General features: G+C 43.6%; 13 protein-coding genes across 13 annotated transcripts; 6 read left to right on the top strand and 7 right to left on the bottom strand.

The window, feature by feature from the left end:
• The first annotated feature begins 4 nt into the window (after window positions 1-4).
• V1512DRAFT_255726 (uncharacterized protein) lies at window positions 5-850 on the top strand. Its single transcript, XM_066914841.1, has one exon. It carries the CDS (start codon window positions 250-252, stop codon window positions 478-480), a length of 231 nt encoding a protein of 76 aa, XP_066773926.1. The 5' UTR covers window positions 5-249; the 3' UTR covers window positions 481-850.
• On the bottom strand, window positions 714-1545 carry V1512DRAFT_255727 (uncharacterized protein). The gene is made up of 2 exons (XM_066914842.1): window positions 958-1545; window positions 714-906 (listed from the first exon to the last, which is right to left on the bottom strand). The coding sequence occupies exons 1-2, from the start codon at window positions 1385-1387 to the stop codon at window positions 875-877; spliced, it is 462 nt and encodes a 153-aa protein (XP_066773927.1). The 5' UTR covers window positions 1388-1545; the 3' UTR covers window positions 714-874.
• Window positions 1546-2593, bottom strand: V1512DRAFT_231363 (uncharacterized protein). The gene is made up of 3 exons (XM_066913981.1): window positions 2394-2593; window positions 2209-2285; window positions 1546-2151 (listed from the first exon to the last, which is right to left on the bottom strand). Exons 1-3 carry the CDS (start codon window positions 2463-2465, stop codon window positions 1755-1757), a joined length of 546 nt encoding a protein of 181 aa, XP_066773928.1. The 5' UTR covers window positions 2466-2593; the 3' UTR covers window positions 1546-1754.
• An 887-nt stretch (window positions 2594-3480) lies between these two features.
• V1512DRAFT_198961 (uncharacterized protein) lies at window positions 3481-3678 on the bottom strand (the record flags this gene model as incomplete). Its single annotated transcript, XM_066913173.1, has 1 exon — window positions 3481-3678. A coding segment is annotated over one exon (198 nt), but the record flags the coding sequence as incomplete, so codon positions are not given.
• A 1043-nt stretch (window positions 3679-4721) lies between these two features.
• On the top strand, window positions 4722-5709 carry V1512DRAFT_201144 (RTA1 like protein-domain-containing protein; the record flags this gene model as incomplete). Its single annotated transcript, XM_066913214.1, has 2 exons — window positions 4722-5127; window positions 5174-5709. The coding sequence occupies 2 exons, from the start codon at window positions 4722-4724 to the stop codon at window positions 5707-5709; spliced, it is 942 nt and encodes a 313-aa protein (XP_066773930.1).
• A 1960-nt stretch (window positions 5710-7669) lies between these two features.
• On the top strand, window positions 7670-9368 carry V1512DRAFT_231366 (LIM-domain binding protein-domain-containing protein; the record flags this gene model as incomplete). Its single annotated transcript, XM_066913982.1, has 2 exons — window positions 7670-8338; window positions 8624-9368. The coding sequence occupies 2 exons, from the start codon at window positions 7670-7672 to the stop codon at window positions 9164-9166; spliced, it is 1212 nt and encodes a 403-aa protein (XP_066773931.1). The 3' UTR covers window positions 9167-9368.
• Window positions 9256-13257, bottom strand: V1512DRAFT_255736 (uncharacterized protein). Its single transcript, XM_066914843.1, has 3 exons — window positions 10419-13257; window positions 9973-10373; window positions 9256-9921 (listed from the first exon to the last, which is right to left on the bottom strand). The coding sequence occupies exons 1-3, from the start codon at window positions 13192-13194 to the stop codon at window positions 9415-9417; spliced, it is 3684 nt and encodes a 1227-aa protein (XP_066773932.1). The 5' UTR covers window positions 13195-13257; the 3' UTR covers window positions 9256-9414.
• Window positions 13258-13342: 85 nt separating this feature from the next.
• V1512DRAFT_255738 (SART-1 protein) lies at window positions 13343-15310 on the top strand. The gene has a single exon (XM_066914844.1). It carries the CDS (start codon window positions 13412-13414, stop codon window positions 15257-15259), a length of 1848 nt encoding a protein of 615 aa, XP_066773933.1. The 5' UTR covers window positions 13343-13411; the 3' UTR covers window positions 15260-15310.
• On the bottom strand, window positions 15233-17047 carry V1512DRAFT_255739 (pyridoxal phosphate-dependent transferase). Its single transcript, XM_066914845.1, has 4 exons — window positions 16919-17047; window positions 16830-16869; window positions 16727-16777; window positions 15233-16665 (listed from the first exon to the last, which is right to left on the bottom strand). The coding sequence occupies exons 1-4, from the start codon at window positions 16994-16996 to the stop codon at window positions 15593-15595; spliced, it is 1242 nt and encodes a 413-aa protein (XP_066773934.1). The 5' UTR covers window positions 16997-17047; the 3' UTR covers window positions 15233-15592.
• A 375-nt stretch (window positions 17048-17422) lies between these two features.
• Window positions 17423-18125, top strand: V1512DRAFT_284337 (peptidyl-tRNA hydrolase PTH2-domain-containing protein; the record flags this gene model as incomplete). Its single annotated transcript, XM_066918020.1, has 3 exons — window positions 17423-17480; window positions 17532-17620; window positions 17666-18125. 3 exons carry the CDS (start codon window positions 17423-17425, stop codon window positions 18002-18004), a joined length of 486 nt encoding a protein of 161 aa, XP_066773935.1. The 3' UTR covers window positions 18005-18125.
• Window positions 17989-18889, bottom strand: V1512DRAFT_255744 (uncharacterized protein). The gene is made up of 2 exons (XM_066914846.1): window positions 18377-18889; window positions 17989-18327 (listed from the first exon to the last, which is right to left on the bottom strand). Exons 1-2 carry the CDS (start codon window positions 18792-18794, stop codon window positions 18056-18058), a joined length of 690 nt encoding a protein of 229 aa, XP_066773936.1. The 5' UTR covers window positions 18795-18889; the 3' UTR covers window positions 17989-18055.
• Window positions 18890-19018: 129 nt separating this feature from the next.
• On the top strand, window positions 19019-20403 carry V1512DRAFT_217908 (mitochondrial carrier domain-containing protein). Its single transcript, XM_066913614.1, has 2 exons — window positions 19019-19300; window positions 19357-20403. The coding sequence occupies exons 1-2, from the start codon at window positions 19121-19123 to the stop codon at window positions 20224-20226; spliced, it is 1050 nt and encodes a 349-aa protein (XP_066773937.1). The 5' UTR covers window positions 19019-19120; the 3' UTR covers window positions 20227-20403.
• Window positions 20404-20608: 205 nt separating this feature from the next.
• On the bottom strand, window positions 20609-22089 carry V1512DRAFT_255746 (uncharacterized protein). The gene has a single exon (XM_066914847.1). The coding sequence runs from the start codon at window positions 21988-21990 to the stop codon at window positions 20956-20958; it is 1035 nt and encodes a 344-aa protein (XP_066773938.1). The 5' UTR covers window positions 21991-22089; the 3' UTR covers window positions 20609-20955.
• Window positions 22090-22160: the final 71 nt, after the last annotated feature.

Below are 22160 nucleotides of genomic sequence, written 5' to 3' on the forward strand. Positions count from 1 at the left end.
CCTCAAATTTGTTGAAAGCCAATCAGCGCATCGTTATTCAACAGAAGGAGTGAATCGAGAACAGTTTTGCAAACAGCTTCAACACGAGCTTTACGTAAATACGCATAATTGTCTGAACTCTATAACTCAATTATTGAATATTGTTCACGCCTGCTTATCTACCTTTGTATTTAGCTTCAGTTGTAGTTGATGTATTGAGTCACTACAAAACAGAATTTCTTCAAATCAATCAACCAGCAGCCATTCATTATGCGTTTCACCGCTGCTGCAAGATCAAAGTTGACTACTTCTCTGTTTTCTACCACTTTCTTTATTGCAATCTTCACAGTCGCTGCACCTTCTATTTTCCCTTGTCCAGCAACACGGTATCCTGTTGGAGCTGATTCTGGAGAGCTCAAAATTCAAGACAAAAAAGTGGTTTTGGCGAGCAGAAATCAAACTTCAATACAGAAAATCGTCTCAAAAAATAAGTCGGAATAGGTTATTATAAGAGGCGCAAAAATATCTACAGAATTAGGGTCAACAATCACTTGCATTTGAGAATATGCAGCCTGCAATTTAGAACTGATTTTGGGTGTTATGGAGTTTTTGGATAATCTTTTTATGCCAATGCCATTGCAGAAGTTCGGAAAGCATGGATATTGATGTAGACCTGTCTTGAACTTAAGGGACAGCATTTGCAGAAGCTGGCATCGGTTCTTTCTCGATATTATGTACGATCAAAACTGATGAAATTATGTCCTGAACGTACAATAAGATGCCAAGAGCACTTTTAGTACCGCTTTCTCTCATTGCAAGTTCTGGACGCTCCCTATGTACTATGCCCATTTAAAGCATTCTTATATTACGATTATAATGTAAACCAAATCCGTTTTTAACCAAGCTTCCGTATGGCGTTGTTGCTAGCTATATAACAGTTAGAATCAAATTCTGACGAAAATACAAAGCTAGACTTACCACTTCGTCTGCCCTTAAAGCGCTGCTGTTTCCGTCCGTTATCTCTTTCTTTCCGTGTCAGCGTGCCATCTTTCTGTTCTTCTTCGTCATCTTCTGTTGGTTTGTGTCTTCTTTTCTTTCTGTCTACGGCAAATGTGATTTCTCTTTCTCCCAATGGTCCCCTAGTAATAACCATGTTCTTTGTCTTCTCGCTATCTTCTGCCTCTATGCTTTCCATTTGCCGCAGCAGTATGTCAAAAGACTCTGTTTTTGATTTAAGAGAAGACATACGAGAGGTTGATCCGGCTTGCTTTGCCATAAAATCTAATTCAAATTCTCTTTTCACTTTCATTTGAACACCTTTTCGCTGTGGCTTTGAGATATTTTCATTTTTCTTTGTAGACGGCTGGCTTCTGTCCGATCTATCTTTACTATGCTGCAATTTTGCCATATCTAATAGTATTGTGCGAGATGTAGCGTACTTATTTCAGTAATACGCTGAATTGCAGAATATTTACTGTGCGGCTCATTTATAGACACCTCGAAGGTCATATAAACTATGTAGCGTCGACATACTAAGTCACCATGGCCACGTAGAAAATAAACAGAAGAGACATTTTACAGTAAATTCAAAATAAGATCTGACAATGATAATACGCTTAACGTTAACATTGAACTACAAGCACCTTGTTTGCTTATCCTCAGCTTTCGTTTGCTATTCCAAAAGCCGTTTAAAATTTCCCAAAAATATTAATGGAAAATACACTGTTTTTCCTTATTGCGTGACGATATTCATTCCACAGAACGTCATATACAGCCTATTTAGTCTTTTTCTCGTCAGGAACATTAAGTAAAGCCTTGTAGAGCTGATTGCTGATAGCGTAGGCACTGTAGAACGATACAATGATCCATGGCGAGGAAGGGATCCAATAAAGAAAGATGAATCTAAACCAATTGTTGTGACCGACATATTTGTTTCCACTAAAAATTTCGGAAATCATATACAGCACAGTCTTCGAGAAACAACTTGTGGCAGCCATAAATCCAATGAACGCACCCACCAACCGGGTTTTAGGAACTTTAGAGAAATGTGTTGTATAAAGATAAACATATGCAAAAAATGCCTCCACAAGGGTCATGAAGGCTTGTCCGGCAGGAAACCCATCCCTTTCTTCGTAGGCGGGGAACCCATACACATGGTCAATTTCTCCATAGCTAGACGAAGTCAGCTCTTCAGAGCTCAATGGTTCAATACTTAGATAAATTGCTTACAGTTTGTACGGAGACCAAATCCAATGCCACTTTCCACCTGGCATTGAGTGTGGCCGGCATAGAATGTACGAGGCATCCTAGATGACAGGTTAGCATATTGCTGCATCAGAACAATTGAGAAACTGCAGTATAAATTATAGAGCATTCTGCGCACTCGATTAATTTGCACGATAGAATGAACATACCCACGACACGATCAGGTTCTGAAGCAGGAACCAGATAGAAACAACTGTGATTGTTTTGTAGTAATAGACCATTGTGCTTAACTAGCAATCGAAGTATGATAAAATCCAATTGAGAATAAGTCAATGCGCGTGGGGAAAAGGTGAATTTAACTAGGAGAGATATGGCCAGCAAAATTGTTTTTGTCAAAATAGATTACAATGGCATTTTAAGCTCTGAACTGTGGTCTCGATGCGCCAACAACGGAAAGAGGGTTCGGGCTAGTGTTCGTTTGGCTGGAACAGTATCCCGGCCCGAATTTAGCTCGCATTCATAACCCGGATTGGTCCTGTTGCTGTCTGGACTTGCTTGCAACCAAAAACATTATTCATTCCTTTTATTTTTAAAACATATGGCGACTGCGCTCAGTATATTTCAATTGTATGATGATCAAAATAGGTTTTATTCAGAGCACGAACAGTGGCTATTACGAATACGGATAAGTAAGTTTAACGTTGCATTCAGGGGTACATAAACCAAGAAAATACGAATACGCAAATGTACAAAACCCCTTTTTTATTAGCACGTAGTAAGTCCAACTGTCTTGTCTCTCTAAGCTATAACAACTGTTGAACCTTGTAATTTTTCTCCAATTGCATAACCTGATTCTCAATTGAATTTTGTTCTATTACTATTCTGTGCACATTGTTTATATTAACTCGTCTTAGATGGTATCCAGGGTAAAAGATCCACACGAGCTATGCTGCAATAAACACAATCAATGAATCAAGCGACAGAAACTGGCGTTCGTCAGTCATGAGGTACCCTGTCCATGCAACAGAAAGTTCACTTACTTTGTAAATTTATCGAGTATACGCATATGTGACTGCCAACAAAGTGGCAGATAAAAATATCTGGTTTTTCCAGACTTTCGCACATGTTCAAAGTTTGGAGATCCATCAGAATATAAACTGTCAGTCGCTGAAAAGTCAGCTTTTAAGACATCTGTACTGAACCGCTCTGGTACCATTTTCTAACCTGTCTGAATTAATTAAACAGCAAAAATAAAGGATAGATGTTGCAAACACCTGTAACGTAAGTCCGGTAATTATGGGTTCCAGCAGCGGTATTTCTACCCTTGGCTAACGCAATTGCAGATAGGCCGCCTCCAGTACCTTGCGAGATGATGCTGACAAGATCCAAGGAAACAAAGATTTTGTAGTAGGTCCATGTCTTGAATCTGAAATGTTTAATTCCGAGAATGGCAATAACTTTTGCGAGTAAGAAGTAAACTGCGGCCATGAAAAACGTGAACCAAGTATCGTTTTAGAATGTACGAATTTTTTGATGACAAATAGCGACTAATGTACCCTGCGGTTTCCGGTTTCAAGGCTGTTTAGAATGAACATAAAAATGCCGAACCAGTGTTGTCTGTAATATACTGCAAGTCCGGAGTGCATACCCCACGCGATTGCGAAGAGAACGAGAGCTGCCATGTTGGCGGGACCAGTCGATGGCTCTCCATAATATTTTCATGATTTGGATCAATGTCTGTGCTCTGAGTACTATGAAGCGGAGACATTATCACAACTATATTTGCTTACAAGGACATGGATGTGATGTGATGAAGTGGTGCAGATTTCTTAGACGCGTTGTTACTACATTCACCGAATAAGTCGGATTTCACGGTCATCATATGTCTGAGCTGTATATTCTTTCTTACGCTCTTGCTTTGCAGCTTTATCTCATCATTGGGTCAGCATTATATACGACTCGTTTTCGAGTGTTCGTATAGCACGACGATGTGTATTCAGGGGTAATATGTGCAGCTTGCCGTATTCGTCGTATCATCACAATCAGTAAGTTCTTTCAGTGAAAGAGAAGTATGAGGGAGGGTAACGGCCGTAGCAGCAAAAATAACACTTTTGACCACAAGTTTATTTCATTGGCAAAGACCTTTTATATTACTGCCCAATAATAATTTTAGTTAGCGAGTTAGTTAAAATCTATATTTTAAAGGCGGTGCAGTAATTCGATTGTCAATATGTCCACTGATGCATACGTAATTAGCAAGCCTGTCGAATTTATAGTTTTAGAGTGGTGAGCCTGAGCACCATGCACAATAAATAGCTTTATTCTATCCCTTGGCTCTTTTGGTATGGGGAATTACGTATTTTGGTCAGCTTTAAATAGATAAACTGTTACACCTATCGAGTGATTACGTTTTTCATTCCAATGTCTATTTTTTTCCTGTCTGTGTGTCTGTTCTCTATCTGTCTGTTCTGCTTATAAGTATGGATTAGTATCTGCTCTGGACCTATCAACCACTATCTGAAAATAAAAGCATTATCATGCCCGCCAACAAGACTGCATCTAAAGATCTTCCCTTCGACTATGTTCCGCTTACTGGTCCCAACTTGGCTGCACTGATTATCTTTGCAATTGCTTGGATAATGCATACTGGCCTGGGTTGGATCTACCGAAAATTTTGGTTTATGGGCTGTATGTTTATTACCATGGGACTCGAAACCGCGGGCTATATTGGTAGGTATATTGCCCATACTGATCCGTACAACAAAACTACTTTTCTTCTACAAATTGTCTGCCTAACTTTTGCCCCGGCGTTTTTCATGGCCGGAATTTACTATCTTTTGGGTGAAATAGTGGTGGTCTGGGGTGTCAGACATTCTCGTGTCAGTCCGTGGACATACTCTAAAGTGTTTATTTGCCTTGACTTGTTCAGCATTTTACTTCAAGGTATATATTCTGGCATTTATGAATGCATAAATGTTAACATGCGCAGGTGCTGGAGGTGGCATTGCTTCTTCTGCTGAAAGCGGGGATCCTATTATGCATACAGGCACATATGTCATGATTGGCGGTTTGGGTTTTCAGGTCTTAGTTACTGCATTCTTTTTTATCGTCTGTGCGGATTATTTTTTTCGCGTGAGACGCAGGAGTAAGCAAGTCGACGTGCGCGATGATTCAATGATTTCAGAAGAATCTAACCGTTTTGCTCATGTGCGAAATTCAAGACTGGCTAAGACTTTTATTGTCGCCACGTTCATTGCGACTGTATTGATCTTCGCACGCTCAATTTACCGTGTTATTGAGTTGTCGTATGGGTGGAATGGATATTTAATGACAGAAGAAGGGTATTTTCTAGTATTAGACACGCTTATGGTTTCTATCGCGTCTTTGATTTCGTGGATATTTTATCCTGCATTATTTCTAGGATGTATCGATGTCAGCTATGAGCATAGGATTGCATTGTCTTCAGATATTCCTTTATCCGAATTCAACCGGCTTGACACGCAGTCAGTTTTGAACAAAAAATAGGCGCTTTTCGTTGTTGCGAGTAGATTTGCTGTATTTGACGCTGAAAGAAGAGCGGCTGATGTTTGGAATTGTAACAGGTTATAACTGCCGATTATGTAAATTTATAAACAGATTTATCCAGAAAAGCTCTCCAAGTCTACAACTTGACACTAGCAATGAAACTTTTGACAGAACGGAGAATTTAGTTAATTCTTTTGGCCGGGTAACCTAACCTCCGTCCCTACACTCACATCACGAGAGACACCATCCTAACTTCGCCGCCGGTCGTAGTCGATTTGACCCGCCACAATAACGTCAACTTCTTACCGTTCCGTTCAAGATATTTGTTTGTACTACTACCATAGTTGGCCGTGTACTTTTTTGTGCTTCCAGCATTTGAAGCGTATAAGATTCACACAATTACTGATCACGGATGTCCTGTCATCACGCCGCACCTGATCTCACTCTCATATAGCGAATCTACAGTGATTCAGGCAAGTCTAGCGTTATTTGACTTGATCTCGTGTTTGATCTGAGTTTGCTTTTTATGATGATAAGCTACGTCTGGCGTTCAATAGCAGTTTATAGATGCTCTTTTGCAGTTGTTTTGATCTCAGTCAACTTTTGTCAAATCTATTTTTTGCATTCTATGTTGGCAAACATGCGATAGACGTGTTCAGAACAAACACGAGAGCTTTATATAAGCGTATCTAACAGCAATAGATCATTGCCTAATAAGGGATTTTGTGTTTAATCTCCGAGTCTGCAAAGATAGACGATTAGCAGCTGATGGCTTCACCTCAATCACAGGCGACGCCTACGCCGCAACCAGCGGTGCAGACTCCGGGAAGCTTAGAGACTGGCCAGCAGAAAAGCCAATTTTCTAGTGATAATACCATAATGCCGCAACAACCACAGCAACAGCAACAACAGCAAATGTTTCAACTACAAATGCAACAGCAACAACAACATCAATTGCAGCAGCAGCAACCGCACGAAATGGGACTAAATCAGCAGCAGCAGCAGTATCTGCTGAGGCAACGCCAACAGCAGCAGCAGCAGCAAATGACACCTCAGCAACAGATGATATATAGATATCAGTTACTTCAGCAACAACAGCGTCAACAACTGACGAATGGCGTGAATATACCCCCTGGCCAGGTCCATGCGGGATTGGTGCAACCTGCAATTCCTTTACCTGTAAATGCAATGGGTGTGCCTGGAGCACCTGGTCAAGTGCAGCAGATGCTTCAGGGTGCAGTGTCTAGTGCAAACCCGTATCATATGCAGAACCCAACGGCTTCTGCCATTACAAGTATGCGATTAGCCAATCAGCAAGTACCGCAGCATTTGTTACAGCAGCAGATTCAACACGCGCTTGCCAATCAGCAGCAACAACCATTACAACAACAACAACAACAACAACAACAACAGCAGCAACAACAACAGCAGCAACAACAGCAACAACAACAACAACAACAACAACAACAACAACAACAACAACAACAACAACAACAACAACAACAGCAGCAACAACAACAGCAGCAACAACAGCAGCAACAACAACAACAACAACAACAACAACAACAACAACAACAACAACAACAACAACAACAACAGCAGCAGCAGCAGCAGCTTGGCCCGCAAGGTCAAATACAACAACCATCTGCGCAGCAAATGCAACCTCTTGGCCAAATGCCGGGCCCTCAAGCTCCTGGGCAGGGAATTCAGCAGCATGGTGGTCCACAGCAGCGACAAACTCCACAAGAAGGAGCACCGCAGCCACCAACTCAACAGCAATTAATGCTGGCTCAACAGCAGCAGCAGCAGCATCAACAGGCTTTGGCGCATCAAAGTCACACGACACAGCAACAACTGGCGGCTTCTGGTGCGCAGACGGCCATGCATAGCGCAAATATGCGAGGGTGGGATAACGTGCAGCTGTGTGGGTCTTGCTGACATAATTAGGAGATTGATGACTATGCCAGCTTTATTACGACTTCAATCATATTGTGAAATCTTAAATGCAAATACCGAACATATACGAGATTTAGATTACTGGAGACGGTTTGTTGCTGATTTTTATTCTGACCTTGGCGGACTAAAATATACGGTTGTTAATCCGGTAGAGAAACTTCCAAAACAGTTTGAGGTACCAAAGGATGCACTACCCCGTTACTACCACACATTGTTTTTAGGCGGGGTGAAGCGGGTACAACTCATTCCTGAAAATCCACGAGAGGTAGTTGTGGCACAAGAGGTCCATGTTATTGAATGCGGTAGGGCGACTATGATATACTGGTTTTCCGATGGTACCCATGTTATTTCGCACGGATCACTGCGGGTTTTTATGAATGCTGGATTAAGGATTGAAAACTTTGAGTATATGTCTCATGAGCATAATGAGTTTATTTCGCGCTCAATGGCTTTCTCTGCAGTCTCGTCGAGTTCCTCTCCATCGTCTAGCTCACCATCGACGTCAACAAAAGCATTATCATTACCCGTGTTTCCAGTGTCCAACGTGAATGAATTTGGCATAACCGAATCTCTCACACGATTTCTTCAAATTACTCAGGTTATGGGACAGATGCGAGAGCTAATGCCCTACTATATGCTTCCTAGTAACAATGCCGGTCCGCTTCAGTCGTTTGTATCGTTTGTAAACTTGGTCAACGCGCAGCGAGAAAGTACGCAGCAGGCCATGATGAATGTATCTGCTCAGCAACAACATCAGATTCAACAGATGCAAATGCAGCAGCAGCAGCAGCAGCAGCAGCAGCAGAGAATAATGCAACAAACGCAAATGCAGCAGAATCGGGCACATCAACCGCAAAACCAGCAGCAAATGCAGATGATGCAGATGATGCAGATGCAGCAGCGACAGCAGCAGCAAAAACAACAACAATTACTACTACAGCAACAACAGCAGCAACAGCAACAGCAGCAGCAGCAGCAGCAACAGCAACAGCAACAGCAACAGCAACAGCAACAGCAACAGCAACAGCAGCAGAATGCAACGCAGCAACCAAATCAGAATCAGCCATCGATCCAAAGTCAGGCGCAACAAGGACAGCAAGAAAACACTGTTGATGGTGAAAAGGATATGGACGCTGGTCAGGAAGACAACCAGGGTGGAGACGAGGACATAAAGAACGTCGGTAAAGCTAATGGCAGCGAAGGTAATGATATTGACCGTCAAAGCATAGACGTCAACGGGCAAATACCCGGTGACGTGTCGACGCCGATGAGCACACCTTCACCGTCAAGCGGTCTAAGCCCCCGAAGTTTACCACCGGTGAAGCGGAAACACGATATGAGTAGTGCAGATATGCAGGAAAATGGATCGAGCGAGGTGCTGATAAAGGAAGAAGTTCAGGACGTGAAGTCTGCACAGTCGCCGCCAAAGTTCAAGCAAAGCCCAAAGCTCTCAAAGCAAATGTCAGGCAAGCGTCTGCGAACCATTGGTGGCACATCATGAAACTACGTTCTCGTTCCGAGTTCTTTTTTTTTTGTTAGGCGGCGGCGTGGGAGGATACAAGGGTAGTTAGCAGTGAAAAAATTGAGTTGCCTTGCACACTCTTTTTTTATTAATTTGTATCATATTGTTTGTATTTTGTGAGTCAGGCTATATGTATTATTAGCACTATTGTAACTTAATATTAAATTGTTATTATTTGTAAAACGCCGGAAAAGCAATCCGAAACACCATTAACGCTTTTGAAATTATCAACGTCGTCTATCATTATATTTGATCAACTTTGCCAGATTTGTGTCTGCGAATTTGAAATCTGGATCTCGCATACAAAACTTTGAGCCAAGTAACACTTGAGCCGTTGGCCGAGCTTCAGCGTCTATAGAGAAGCACGCATTTAAAAACTCTTTTCCTTCTTCGCACACATACGATTTAGTGTCTTCCGGTATAGGCGGTGCGAGCTTCGCGTTTCCCAGCTTGTACATTGCGCCGATTGCTTCATCGTTCGACCACGGTCTACGCCCGGCAAACATTTCGAGCACGACGCACCCGAGCGACCAGATGTCAACCTTTGCCGAATAGCCTTGCCTTTCGTTGTGCACGACATTGTGAATGACTTCAGGCGCCATCCAGAAAATTGTGCCTTGCATTGACATTTCGGCATCATTGGAATATATGTTCTGACTCCGTTTTGAAATGCCAAAGTCGGAAATTTTGCACACGCCGTCGAGATCTAAAAGCAAATTGTCTGATTTCAAATCCTAAAAAGCGTTAAATTTTTTCAGATAGCAAACAAAAGTTAAATAACGCACGCGATGAAGAATGCCCTTGGAATGCAAATAAGCAAGTCCGTCGACTACTTGTCTAGTGAGCGAGTGAATGACCGGACGCTCAAACCTGCCATGTTTGCGAAGACATGTACCGATTGAGCCACCGGGAACGTACTCGAGAAACAAGCTGCAGACATCAGACATGGCTTCGTAGCCCAAATACTGAACAATGTTCAAATGGTCGAGGTCTTTCATGGTCTCGATCTCTGAGTTTAAAGCGTCAACGACCTCGCGTTGTTTCGCGCTATCCTTGTCACTGGCAGTACTAGGCACACCGACTTGTTTTACTGCAATCATTTCACCGGTCGTGGCATTGAGAGCAAGATATACACGTCCAAACGTGCCTTTACCAATAAGCTCACCCTTGACCCAATTAAATTGCTCTGACTTAATTAGTCTCTAAACTATAGTAGATAGTTGATACATACGGGCCGATTCGTTGTGTCTGACCTGTCCTTTCTGGATCTGGTTTGCGGTGACTTCAACCACACGCTGTCCCCACATTTTTGTGCTCTTGCGTCTGAGTAAGTCGGTTGCGCCATTTTTGTCTGTACTGGCCCCGTCCAATGTGACTGCCTTCTTTAAAACGCGTCTAGCTTCAACGGCTTCGCGAGCCACGATACGGATTGATTTCATGCGGTTAGCACGTGTCAACGGTCGTGGTGGTCGTGTAACCTTCGTCTCCCGCTTAATTCCTGTCGACTCCGGCAATTCTGCGCCATCTGACGGCGGTGCTGCAGATGGATTCATTGCTATAGGCTGGACGTCGATAGTTTCTTGCGCCGGAATGCCATCATGAGAAGTCGCTCTAAACGAAAATCCACGGCTGAGCTGAGTACCAGTGTTAGAAGCTGCTGCAGTTGCATTCTCTGAACCTTGATTTGATGATGAAGCAAAATAACTTTGATTTTGTGGAAGCAGCGGAGGCGGAGGAAGTTCTGGAACGGGCGGGTCCTCCAGAGTGGTGCCGACTGGTTTTTTGCGGGTGCCAAGAACTTGTCCTGATGCTTGCTCAGCTGCGGGTGAGCGTGGTGAGTATATTTGGCTGTCATCGATGAACGGTTTATCGAGGTCCGTGTTTGGGAAAAACTTCTCGAGATTGTCGTACACAATTTCTGCTGGCGGACGGACTGCCCAGCCGTCGTCAGCGTTGTCGCTGTCTTGCGCAACAGCCGATTTGACTCGCCGCTGTAGCTCTTGTCTAGATCTAAATCGCTCCGAAGTCGGCAGTTCGCTGACCACGGAAGCCGGCGAGGACGTGGTCGCACTTGGCGTATCTTTAGCAGACTCTGTGCGCTCTGTGATGGCAGACATCGGGTCCACGTCGAGGCCGATAACTTCGGTCCCACCAATATGAACACGTAAATTCGGACGGCTCGATTTAGTAGTCGACAGAGTCGGGTCTAGACTATCTGTTGGCAAGAGCGATATTGGCATTGAGTCCAAGTCTCTCGTAGATTCAGGCGAGGGTTTTATAGCCCACAAACCGGCATCGTCATCTTCACTGTCGTCTGCGTCATCAAACGATGGAAATTTAGGCGCGTCATCAAACGAAATTTCATTTTCTTGAAAAGCCTCATTCTTAGTCTTAAACGACTCCTCATCAGAGTAAGCTGTCTGACTTGGTTCGTCTTTTGGAGGCGGAAGCGTTAGTGGAGATCCATTTTGGCGCTCCTTGTCAACAACAGACCGGAAGTCAATGGTCGAGGCTGAAGGAGCAAGTGGTTTTCGATGCACATTATAAGTCTGGTGCGGCACAAATTTTGCGTTCCACACCAGTTCTGAATGAGCTTGATTATCTGTCGTGCTGGGTGAGTCTACTTGGTGCATACCAGGCACAATAGTCATAGGAGAAGTGACTGATATTGACGGTGTTTGGTCAAGCTGTGGTTGTTGCGCTGAAGTTGCAGTTCCAAAGTTAGATGATCGCCGGTCACGCTGGATTGAAACCGAACTTTTCCGGCCAGGTGGTGGCGGCGGAGGATTTCTTAACGCAGTAAGTTCTGGTTCTCGCGTAGACTGGATTCCATAAGGCGACTGTCTACCTTGGTCAAAATCGATTGACGGTACCGGGCGAGTCAGTACCTTAAACTTTCCCTCATGGAATTCTGTATCTGGTATTTGCACGTCGTGGTCTGATGGTACGCGTTGGTTTGGTTGAATCAAACCCGTAGTTTGTACTTGAGGTCTCTTAGTAGCAGTAGCAAGTTGCTGTTGCTTCGACTCTTCCTGCTGCTGCACTTGCTGTTGCTGTTCTTGCTGCTTCTGTTGCCGTTGCTGATCTTGTTCTTGTTGTGGTAGTGACTGTTGTTTTCTGACCGGTTGGACTTTCATAGCAAGAGCCGTCGGTACAGATGTGTTGTTATGCATCGAAACATCAAGGGCTGACTGGAGATGCTGCTTTGATGTCCGGACAAAGAATTTTGCAATTACTTGAGGATGGCGACAAGACTCCAACAAGTTGTCGTCCGTAAGTGGTTCAGCATGTTCAAGTTCTCCAAGTTCAGTAAGGTGAAATGCAAGAATGTTAGCATTTAGCTGCATGCGCTCTACAACCACCCGTTTGATTGTGTCGACGGAATGAAGTCCAGAGATATTAATTAAAGTGAAATGTTCGTGATCAGAAGTGCACAGAATTAAAGTCCGAGGGGACGGAGACGGTGCTGGAGACATCGAGCGTTTGCGCGGCACATGTTCAACCAGTAAAGTTGGCGGAGTTGTTTTCCGTAGTGGTGGTGGAGGGATGGACGCCGTCAAAGTCTGGGATGGCATTGTTGGAAGGATAAGTCCCGATGACTGCTTTCTAACAGTTCTTTCCTGCTGGAACTGAAATTGGTCCGGTTTTGGAGAATGCTGTGTCTGAACTGCAGCAGATCCTGTGCCTGAATGAGTATGATATCTATTTGGCGCTGCCAGCCTGGAATCGCTATAATTTGAGCCATTGTAGATATTTCCAGATGACCCACACGGAATTTTTAGAGATGAATTTGACTTTGCCGGTGAGATTGAGCCATCATCGCGTGAACTCTTTTTGCCTCGTCCCAAATGGAAGATTCCTCCTATGAACGACGAGGAAGAGGTAGAGCCTTTCTTAGCATTAGACGAGTACTCAAAATCAAATGCGGACTGAGTTGACACTGAGCTCTGCTGACTATGCCTTGATACAGACGAGCCAGACTGGGAAGAATAACTGTCTTGGTACATTGAAGAAGCGAGTGTTGCTCAGTTCAATTCATAAGATGGAAACGAACAGTTTGTTAGTGAATTGAGAGATATAGTTGATTAACTTTTTTGACTTCGGGGATGAAGTAGACGTCATTGGGAGTAAAGTATATTACGGCACTGGGTACGTATATTACAGAACGTTGCTAAAAGTCAACAAATTTACTGAACAGTTCCTGTTAGCTTGACCACGTTAGAAATGGCAGAGGAGTCAGTTTTGTCACTCGAAGAAACAAATAAGAAGCGAGTTGAACTTGGACTTCGGCCTATACCAGTTCCGGAGTTCGAACCGAAAGCTCAAGATGAGGAAACTGAAGTGGTACAAACAGACGAGTCGTCACTGTCCATTGAAGCTACGAACAAAATACGCATTTCACTTGGACTGCGACCGATTCCTTCAGAGTCAGAAACTGTTACTGATCAAGACACTCAGGCGGTTGCAAATTGGCAGGCAAAGGAATCGGCCGATAAGGCGGCTGCACAAGCAGAAGAGATTACAAAGCGGATTCAGGCTGCGAGAGAAAGAACCGAGAGGGCGAAATTGCTGGAAAGCAAATCTTTAGGGCAAGCAGATGAAAACGAGGATGACGATGTTAGAAAATGGGTCAAGAGGTCGAAGAAGCGAAAGGTTCAGGAAGAGCAGGAAGAACAGGAAGAAAGACAAGAGTACACCGCTGATGACTTGAGAGGTCTCAAAGTTGGTCATCAGTTGGAAGACATAGTTGGATTTGATGATGAAGATGTTATTCTTACTCTCAAAGATCGCGACGTGCTGGACGACGGCGAAGACGAACTGATTTCTTCTGCTTTGCAAGAGCGCCACAAGACTTTGAAAAATATCGAAAATAGAAAACGGAAAGCACGATACACAGGATTAGAGGATGACAGCGGGGAGCCGCGTGGCATTTTGTCAAGGTATGACGACGAGGAATCAGAAGAGAACTCAAAGTTTTTTACTCTTGATAGCGACGTGATCTCTGTTGGCGCGGTCGTGAACGAGAGAGAAAAGCAGCGCGAGACCGCGATGCATCCAAATCAAACTAAGGTTTCACTTGATGTCCAAATGCCAGATATCATTGCCCCGGCTTCAGATTATATGCCACCAGAACCGGTGAAGATGCGCAAGCCTAAAAAAGCCAAAAAGTCCAAAAGTCGGACCCGTGAGGTCGACGAAGACGCAGTTATGGTTGATTATGGCCAAGATAATATTGAAAACGATGATGAGGATTTACAAGCACTACTAGCAAAGCAAAGACGATTACAGCAACTGAAGCGCAAAACACAAATCCTGACGCCAGAAATGCTAGCAGAGACTATCATTGAAGAGCAACCGCAAGAAGAAGCTATAGACGGAGAAGGGTTGGTTATTGACGACATGACTGAGTTTGTTAGCACGATCGGCTCTACAACCGATGAGGAGCAGCAGCAACAACGTCGGATCCGAACAGAAGTGTCGCCGGATGTACAAATGCCAGATGTCCAGCCTGCAGAAAGCGAAGAACCAGAAGAAGGCGAGGCCGAAGAAGAAGAGCAGCAAGTGACAGGATTAGAAGAAGAAGCTGCTGTGTCGTCGGTCGGGTTGGGTGCGACTCTAAATCTATTACGGTCACGCGGACAGCTCAAGCAACCTGATGAGCAGGACCTCGAGCGGCAAAAGATTCAGCGCGAGAACTCGAAATGGAAAGCGTCGATGGCTAGACGCAGGGCATTGTCTGAGATGGAACTCAAGCGCCAGCGAGAAGCTGACCGCAAATCTGGAAAGTACGACGGCCTGACTCAAAAGGAACGGGAAGAAGCTTCTCAGCGCGAAAATCAGTCACGGCAACTAGCAGAAGCCCGTGAAGCGCAACGACGGTTTAAGGATTACAAACCTGATATCAAAATCGAGTATAAGGACGAGTTTGGGCGATCAATGAACCAAAAAGAAGCTTTTAAACATCTTTCGCACCAGTTCCACGGTAAAGGTTCAGGAAAGGGCAAAACAGAAAAACTGCTCAAAAAGATTGAGGAAGAGCGGAAGAGAGAAAGCAAGTCTTTCTTTAATTAAGGTTCAAGTAGCATAAGAATAAAATGTTTCTACTTAACCAATATAATACCTGCATATTAATCTCAAAGCTTAATTTCAAGTTTCGTTTATGTCTCAAACTCTATTCTCTTAAATAAAAATGCAAATGGTCATCCAGCGCCCATTTAAATCATTGCTTTGTGTAAATACAAAAAAGTGCAAAAAAACCAAAGCCATCGTCATCCATGCTCGCATGGTGATTAACCCGTAATTGGTTTTCTAGCTGTATAAAACTACTTAGTCACGGCAAAAATGCATTCGGCAAGTCGTCTATAATCTTGTAAGCTTACTATATCATAAATTCACGGTTCAAACTCACTTGACATTTTTGGTCGTGATTCCGGCAACAGAAATGCGACCGTCGTTTGTCATATAAACCGAGTACTCAGCACGCAGAGTTGCCACCTGTTGCGGAGTAAGACCAGTGTAGCAGAACATTCCAATCTGCGAAGTGATATGGGACCAGTCACGAGCAGATCCAAGATCTTCGAGATGCTTCTTAAGCAAGAAACGCATTTCTATAATGCGGTCGGCCATGGCCTTGACTTCAGTCAACCACTGCGCGTTAAGTTGTTCATCTCCTAAAATCTCAGACGCAATCCGGGCACCGTGCACAGGTGGATTGGAGTACATCGGACGAACAATGATTTTCAACTGTGAATCAACTCTCTTCTTTTCTTCGGCAGAGTCAACCACAAGCGAAAACGCACCAACACGCTCACCGTACAAGCCCATGTTCTTTGCGAAAGACTGGGCCAAAACAAGCTGATGACCCTGTTCAACAAAGTATCTGAGTGCGTACGCATCTTTGTCTGTATCACCAGACGCAAATCCCTGGTACGCCATGTCGAAGAAGCAAAAATGGTCGCGTGACTTGATCACTTTGCTGATGGCCTGCCATTGTTCTGGCGTGGGATCAACACCAGTAGGGTTGTGAGCGCAGGCATGCAACAATATAATGGAATTTTCAGGTGCGGCCGACAGATCTTCAATCATACCGTCAATGTCAAGTGAAATTGTGCCCTTATCATAGTACCTATAAGACTTGACCATCAGCCCCGAGTCCTTGAAAACCGCGCCGTGATTCGCCCAGGTGGGGGTTGGAACGTAGATTGTCTTTTCAAAGGGATACCATTTAGCCAGAAACTCTCCACCTATACGAAGCGCACCAGTTCCTGAAATAGACTGAGTGATAACAACGCGATCTTCTTTCAATGCAGCGGAAGAAGGTGAATATGCCAAAGTTGCTGCCAGTTTAGTAAATGCGGGGACACCTGTGATGCCGGCGTATTCCTTGTCGAGTTGCTTTTGGACCAAACGTAGCTCGGCTTCCTTCACAGATGGCAAAACGTAAGGTTTACCTGTGTCGTCTCTATATGCACCAACACCTAAAAAAATAAGGATCAGTTTCTGCAATTGTAGAAGTGGCCAGGCAAGAAGATTTTATACCGAGGTTGATCTTTTCTTCGAACGAATCTGCCTTGAATGCTTCTGTGATACCTTAGAAATAGTTAGATACAATCAATTGACTAATCATCTTCTACAAACTAACCGAGAATCGCGTCAGGAGGACCAGCGGGGACATTTTTCCACTAATGTACCAAATTAGTCACGAGACCCACGACTATAAAGATCACTCACGGCAGAGATCAGACGGATCTGTGGACGAGCAAACGCGGTCAGCTTGAATAAACGGCAGAACTGACGGTTAACCAGCATTGTTTTTATATACTTAGTCCAGAGTGGAGTGTTAAACAAGGAATTGAGGAGAGGAAATAGACAAAAGAAGAGGGTTTTAAAGCATCATCGCTACGAAAAAGCGCACCCGGAATATCGCGAATTACCCGGCCGGTTATATTATTCTCTCCCTAGACCCTCGGAACATTTTGAGTGAGATGCATAAACAAACAAGAAACCAACCTAAACTTTACTTAAATAAATCAATATAACCATCGAATCAGGCTGCCTTAAGACTTGCAGATGCGGGGTTGTGCGACAAGTCCCGTTCAGGCGAGTGCGGGGAAATCGATAAAATTCAGTATATCACGTGATTTAATGAGCCGCACTATCTTCTTTGATTTTTTAAATTCTTTGTTTATATTTTACCGTTCTTGTCCAAGTGACTTTGGTGTATGAGTCGAGTAAATGCTGGTGAGCGAGAACTTTAAAGCGATTGCGACTGGTGTTGCTGGAGTGGTGCTCGGTGCGCTTTTGTCGTCGGTTTTTACTACTGGGTCAAGTGGACTTGATAAAGACGAGTATGAAGACGAGTCTGATGAATCTGATGATACCGTAGAAGGTCCAGACGCGTCTATGTCTGACATGTTTACAGAGTATAAAATGGTATGCAGATTATTTCATGCTTTGACAAATAAGTACTGATTGTAGATTTTGGTTGTAAGGACAGATTTGGGAATGACAAAGGGCAAGGCAGCAGCTCAATGTGCTCATGCCGCGGTTGGATGCTATAAGAAATCAAGCAGGGCACATCCGAACATGCTCAGATTTTGGGAGCGGAGAGGACAGCCCAAGATCACGGTTCAAGTAAAGGGTGAGGAAGCGTTGATGATTTTAGAGGCTCAGGCAGAGTCCGTTGGATTAACTCATTGTCTGATTCATGACGCTGGCCGTACACAGATTGCGGCCGGAAGTGCTACAGTTCTAGGTCTAGGCCCTGCTCCTAAGCCATTGCTAGACCAGATTACGGGTGATTTGAAACTGTACTAATTATTTAATCTATATTACAAGATTTATATACAAAGAGCCGAGATTGCATACTCAGAATAAGAAACCTCCAAATCGGCGTTTGCCATCTGCCTTGACACCAAACTTGTTCGCAGACTTTGCGAACCAACTCGGGAAGTGTCTAGCGCCAAACTTAACGATGCTAGGTGTTATAGCGACAGCAAGGGGAAGGCGGATGAAAATGAAACTCTTGTGAATTCCGTATGCGATTGCGGCCTCGGTGAGTAGTGATGCCTTGTGAGCAGGCTTTCCTGCTTCGTCTGTAGTTTCGACTCCAAATACCTGACTGTCATCGTCGTGCTTTTCTATTGAATTAGCATAATCATACGAAACCAGAGAGACAATGAAACTTACCAGGAATTGGAAAGTTAAGTTGACGTAAAAAGTCCTTGGCTTTTTCAGTGTATGGACCAACGTACTTTGCAACTTCGTCTTCGAATTCCCCAATTTTTTCTTGACCAAGCGAGTGAACAATGACAAAGCATACAGGGAAATCAAGCAATGACAGGGCAAGGTAAACGTACACGACGTTCATGCCGTATTTTTTAGTCAAACTCTTAAAATATCCTTCAGACTTTGGTTCTACTTTTTTCGTTTGATTTGCTACCGAAGAATTAAATCGCGGCCGAAAAGGTTGTATGTTTTGAATGCGGATGCTGCGAGTTTGTGATTCACGCATAGTCCGGATCGTGTTCGAGAGCTGTACGTTGATCGGCCGTAATTGAGTTAATTGACGTGCCAGCCATGTCGTTCGGCCTATTCTCAATGCCATTAGTTTGAACAGGGCGTGTCGTTGTAGTTGTCCCTCGTTGTTGTGATAACGCTACAACTAAAAGTTTGCGTATCAGCGTCACGAACGTCCTTGACTGTCAGCGGATGGCCAAAAAAAAATCTAGGGTTAGTATGACAAGTGACGTCGGAAGTAGGAAGGCCGGGTAATACTTGTTCCGGGGCGAGTAAGTTTGCAGTTTTATCGATTGACTAATGATTGCCCCGCCATTTGTTATTCTGTCGTTTGTATTTATTGATTAAAAAAGGCAATGAAACGGTTGACTAAAGAGAATCATAATTGAGTAGAAAAATTACAAAAACAGGCAAATGACCGAGTCCGCGCAAAGAGTACGGACAGTGTCAGACCATCCTGTAGCAGGAGATCAGGATTTGGATTTGACGGTCCGGCAGCATAAGCGGCAGGATTCGGCGTACGTGGTCGGACAGACGAGGTCTTATGATTATGTGGTGCGGAGTGGACTAGCTGGCGGGCTTGCTGGATGTGCGGTATGTTTTTGTTTGCACATATTGTAAGATACACATAACTGACATTGAATATACAGGCAAAGAGTATTATTGCTCCATTAGACCGAGTCAAGATTTTGTTCCAGACTGCGAGCCCTGAATTTAAACAGTATACAGGCACAAGAATGGGAGTATGGGGGGCAGCAAACAAGATATATAAGCAAGACGGGCTTTTAGGACTGTTTCAAGGACATTCTGCGACATTGTTGCGTATATTTCCTTATGCGGCAATCAAGTTTGTCATGTATGAGCAGATCAGGAGTGTTTTGATATCAAGACCCGAGCAGGAGACAAACATACGAAGAGTGCTATCAGGATCATTTGCAGGCGTATGTTCAGTGTTTTGCACGTATCCGCTCGAATTAATTCGAGTTCGACTTGCGTACGAGACTAGACAAGATCACAGAGCCAGTTTTTTGAAAATCTGTAGACAGATTTACAGTGAAGGCAGTGGAGGCCTGCATAATTTCTACCGAGGATTTTCTCCTACAGTGCTTGGAATGCTGCCATATGCCGGAGTGTCATTCTGGACGCATGACACAGTTCATGATTTATTTCGGTCTCCTTACCTGGCACCTTATGCAGTCACGACAGGTGAAGTTGGATCAGACCGGCGGGTGCCATTGACGGTGTGGGCACAGTTGACAGCAGGCGGATTTGCAGGCATGGTTGCACAGACAGCGAGTTATCCATTAGAAGTTATTAGACGACGAATGCAAATTGGAGGAGCAAAGAATCGTAAAACAGTTAAGTTTGACAGCATAATGACTACAGCATATGAAATTTGGGGTGAGCGAGGAATTAGAGGATATTTTGTTGGACTGACGATTGGTTACATTAAGGTGATACCGATGGTGTCGTGCTCTTTCCTTGTGTACGAAAGGATGAAGCATATGCTGGGCATATGATTTATGTAATAAATTTCATAGGCGTTTGTTCTCTTTTAAACAGAATTTCGTTAAAAGTAACAATAACGAAATAGGGTTAGGGCTAACGTTGCATTGTGTACGAAAAATATAATTGCAGCAGCTTTGCGTGAAACCCCCTCTTAGAAATAGGTTAGTTAGTGTGTGTGTGTGTGTCACTTCAGAGTTCACCGTAGACAACAAATTAAGTGCACGTGCCAAAAATTATGGTATTGGGTTAGGGCGTAGATAACATTCCATTAGAATATTAAGGTTTGCACGCGGTTGAACTTGCCGGGGGGGTTTACCGCGTACATCCGAGACACTGGGTCAGGATATCTTTGTTTTCCGTGTTTCTTGTTTCTTGTACCTCAGTAATATTTGAGTGCCAAATATAATTCAAAATATACAAAAAGAATACAATTAAACTCATGCCATCTCTTAAAAAATAATAGTGATAATAATACAAAAACTAAATGTAACAAAAGAAATTAAGATAAAAACGAGTGAAAAGTTAAAACAGAGACTAGAACATACGAAAAAAAGAAAAGAAAAAAAAAAGCTTTTCCGAGTACCGAGCTTGCCGTAGAAGAAACCCTATAAGAACAAGCGCGACAAGTGCGGACATAGTGTAAAACCAAGCGCGCACTTTAATCTGAACCGAAAAAGACGCGTAGAAGTAAGCTAGAAGAAGACTAGAAGAAGACTAGAAGAAGGCCAACTGATTTGCATTCATTGATATGAGCCATAAGGGTCAGGATAAGTATAAGAAGGTGTATGCATTGGCAATGGCCCTGATTGAGCCTGTCCTGATACAATTGGCGGCCCATTGACAGATGATTGTTGTTGTTGCTGCTGCTGCTGCTGCTGCTGTTTCGCATCGGCCTCAGCCTTCCGTCGCATCTCCTCTTCTTTCTTTCGCTGCTTCCACTCTTTCCTTGTCTCTTTAAACTCGTCAGGTATTCGTTTAGGACCGTGGTTTTGCATAGCAACATGTGCATTCAAATGGTTTAATGTACCGTAAGCCTTTTCACACCCGTGGTATCCACACTTGTAAATTCGTTCAATCTCTTCGTATCGTCTTCGTGGTCGTTTTGGCTGAGCTGCACCTGGAAGCGGTACAAATGAATAAACAGTATTACTACCATAATCATCAATCCTTGCCCTTCTCATTCGGTTGTCTACCGGTCCTGCTCTGCTTGGCATATTTAACATTCCAACTGGAGGAACAGATCCAACCGGTCCTCCTCCAACAACATTGGCTCCAGGATGAGGCGGAAATGCACTAGCAACAGGCGGATACCATTCGCCACGCCAAGAAGCACTCGCTAAAGAGTTTGGCGGATAACCAGGATAGCCTGAAAGTGCGACATCGGTCGTATAACCTCCGACCGGAATTCGAGAGTGGTCCTGTGTAAACCTCAGATCTGCTGGGTAAGGTCTCGATAGATAAGGATGTTGTTGTTGCTGTTGTTGGACTTGTTGTTGTTGTTGTTGTTGCAAAGCTTGAGGTTGTTGTGGTTGTTGAGGTTGTTGAGGTTGTTGAGGTTGCTGTGATTGTTGTTGTTGTTGTGGTTGCTGTGGACCTGACTGAGACTGAGGCGGTTGTTGTTGAGGAGTGAAAGGCCGAGAATTTGATTCAAATTGAGATGTTGGAACGTAATGCTGACGATGATTTTGGCTATCAGTCGAGTCATAAGGCATTGAATGCGGTTGAGCAGATGCCCCAGTGTAAGGCGCAAACGAAGTAGATTGGTCTCTATCCATTATTTATTATATATATGTGATACTATAAGAGCATTCTCTTCAGTAGTGTGGTGAGTAATATACAATTTCATATATATACATATATACATATATATATATATCTATTGTATATATCATATATAATATATACTACAATGTATATATAATATTATGTACGTGAAGTATTAGGT

This window comes from Lipomyces arxii, assembly GCF_038497795.1.
Source record: "Lipomyces arxii strain Phaff 12-163 unplaced genomic scaffold V1512scaffold_1, whole genome shotgun sequence".
Taxonomy (NCBI): domain Eukaryota; kingdom Fungi; phylum Ascomycota; class Lipomycetes; order Lipomycetales; family Lipomycetaceae; genus Lipomyces; species Lipomyces arxii.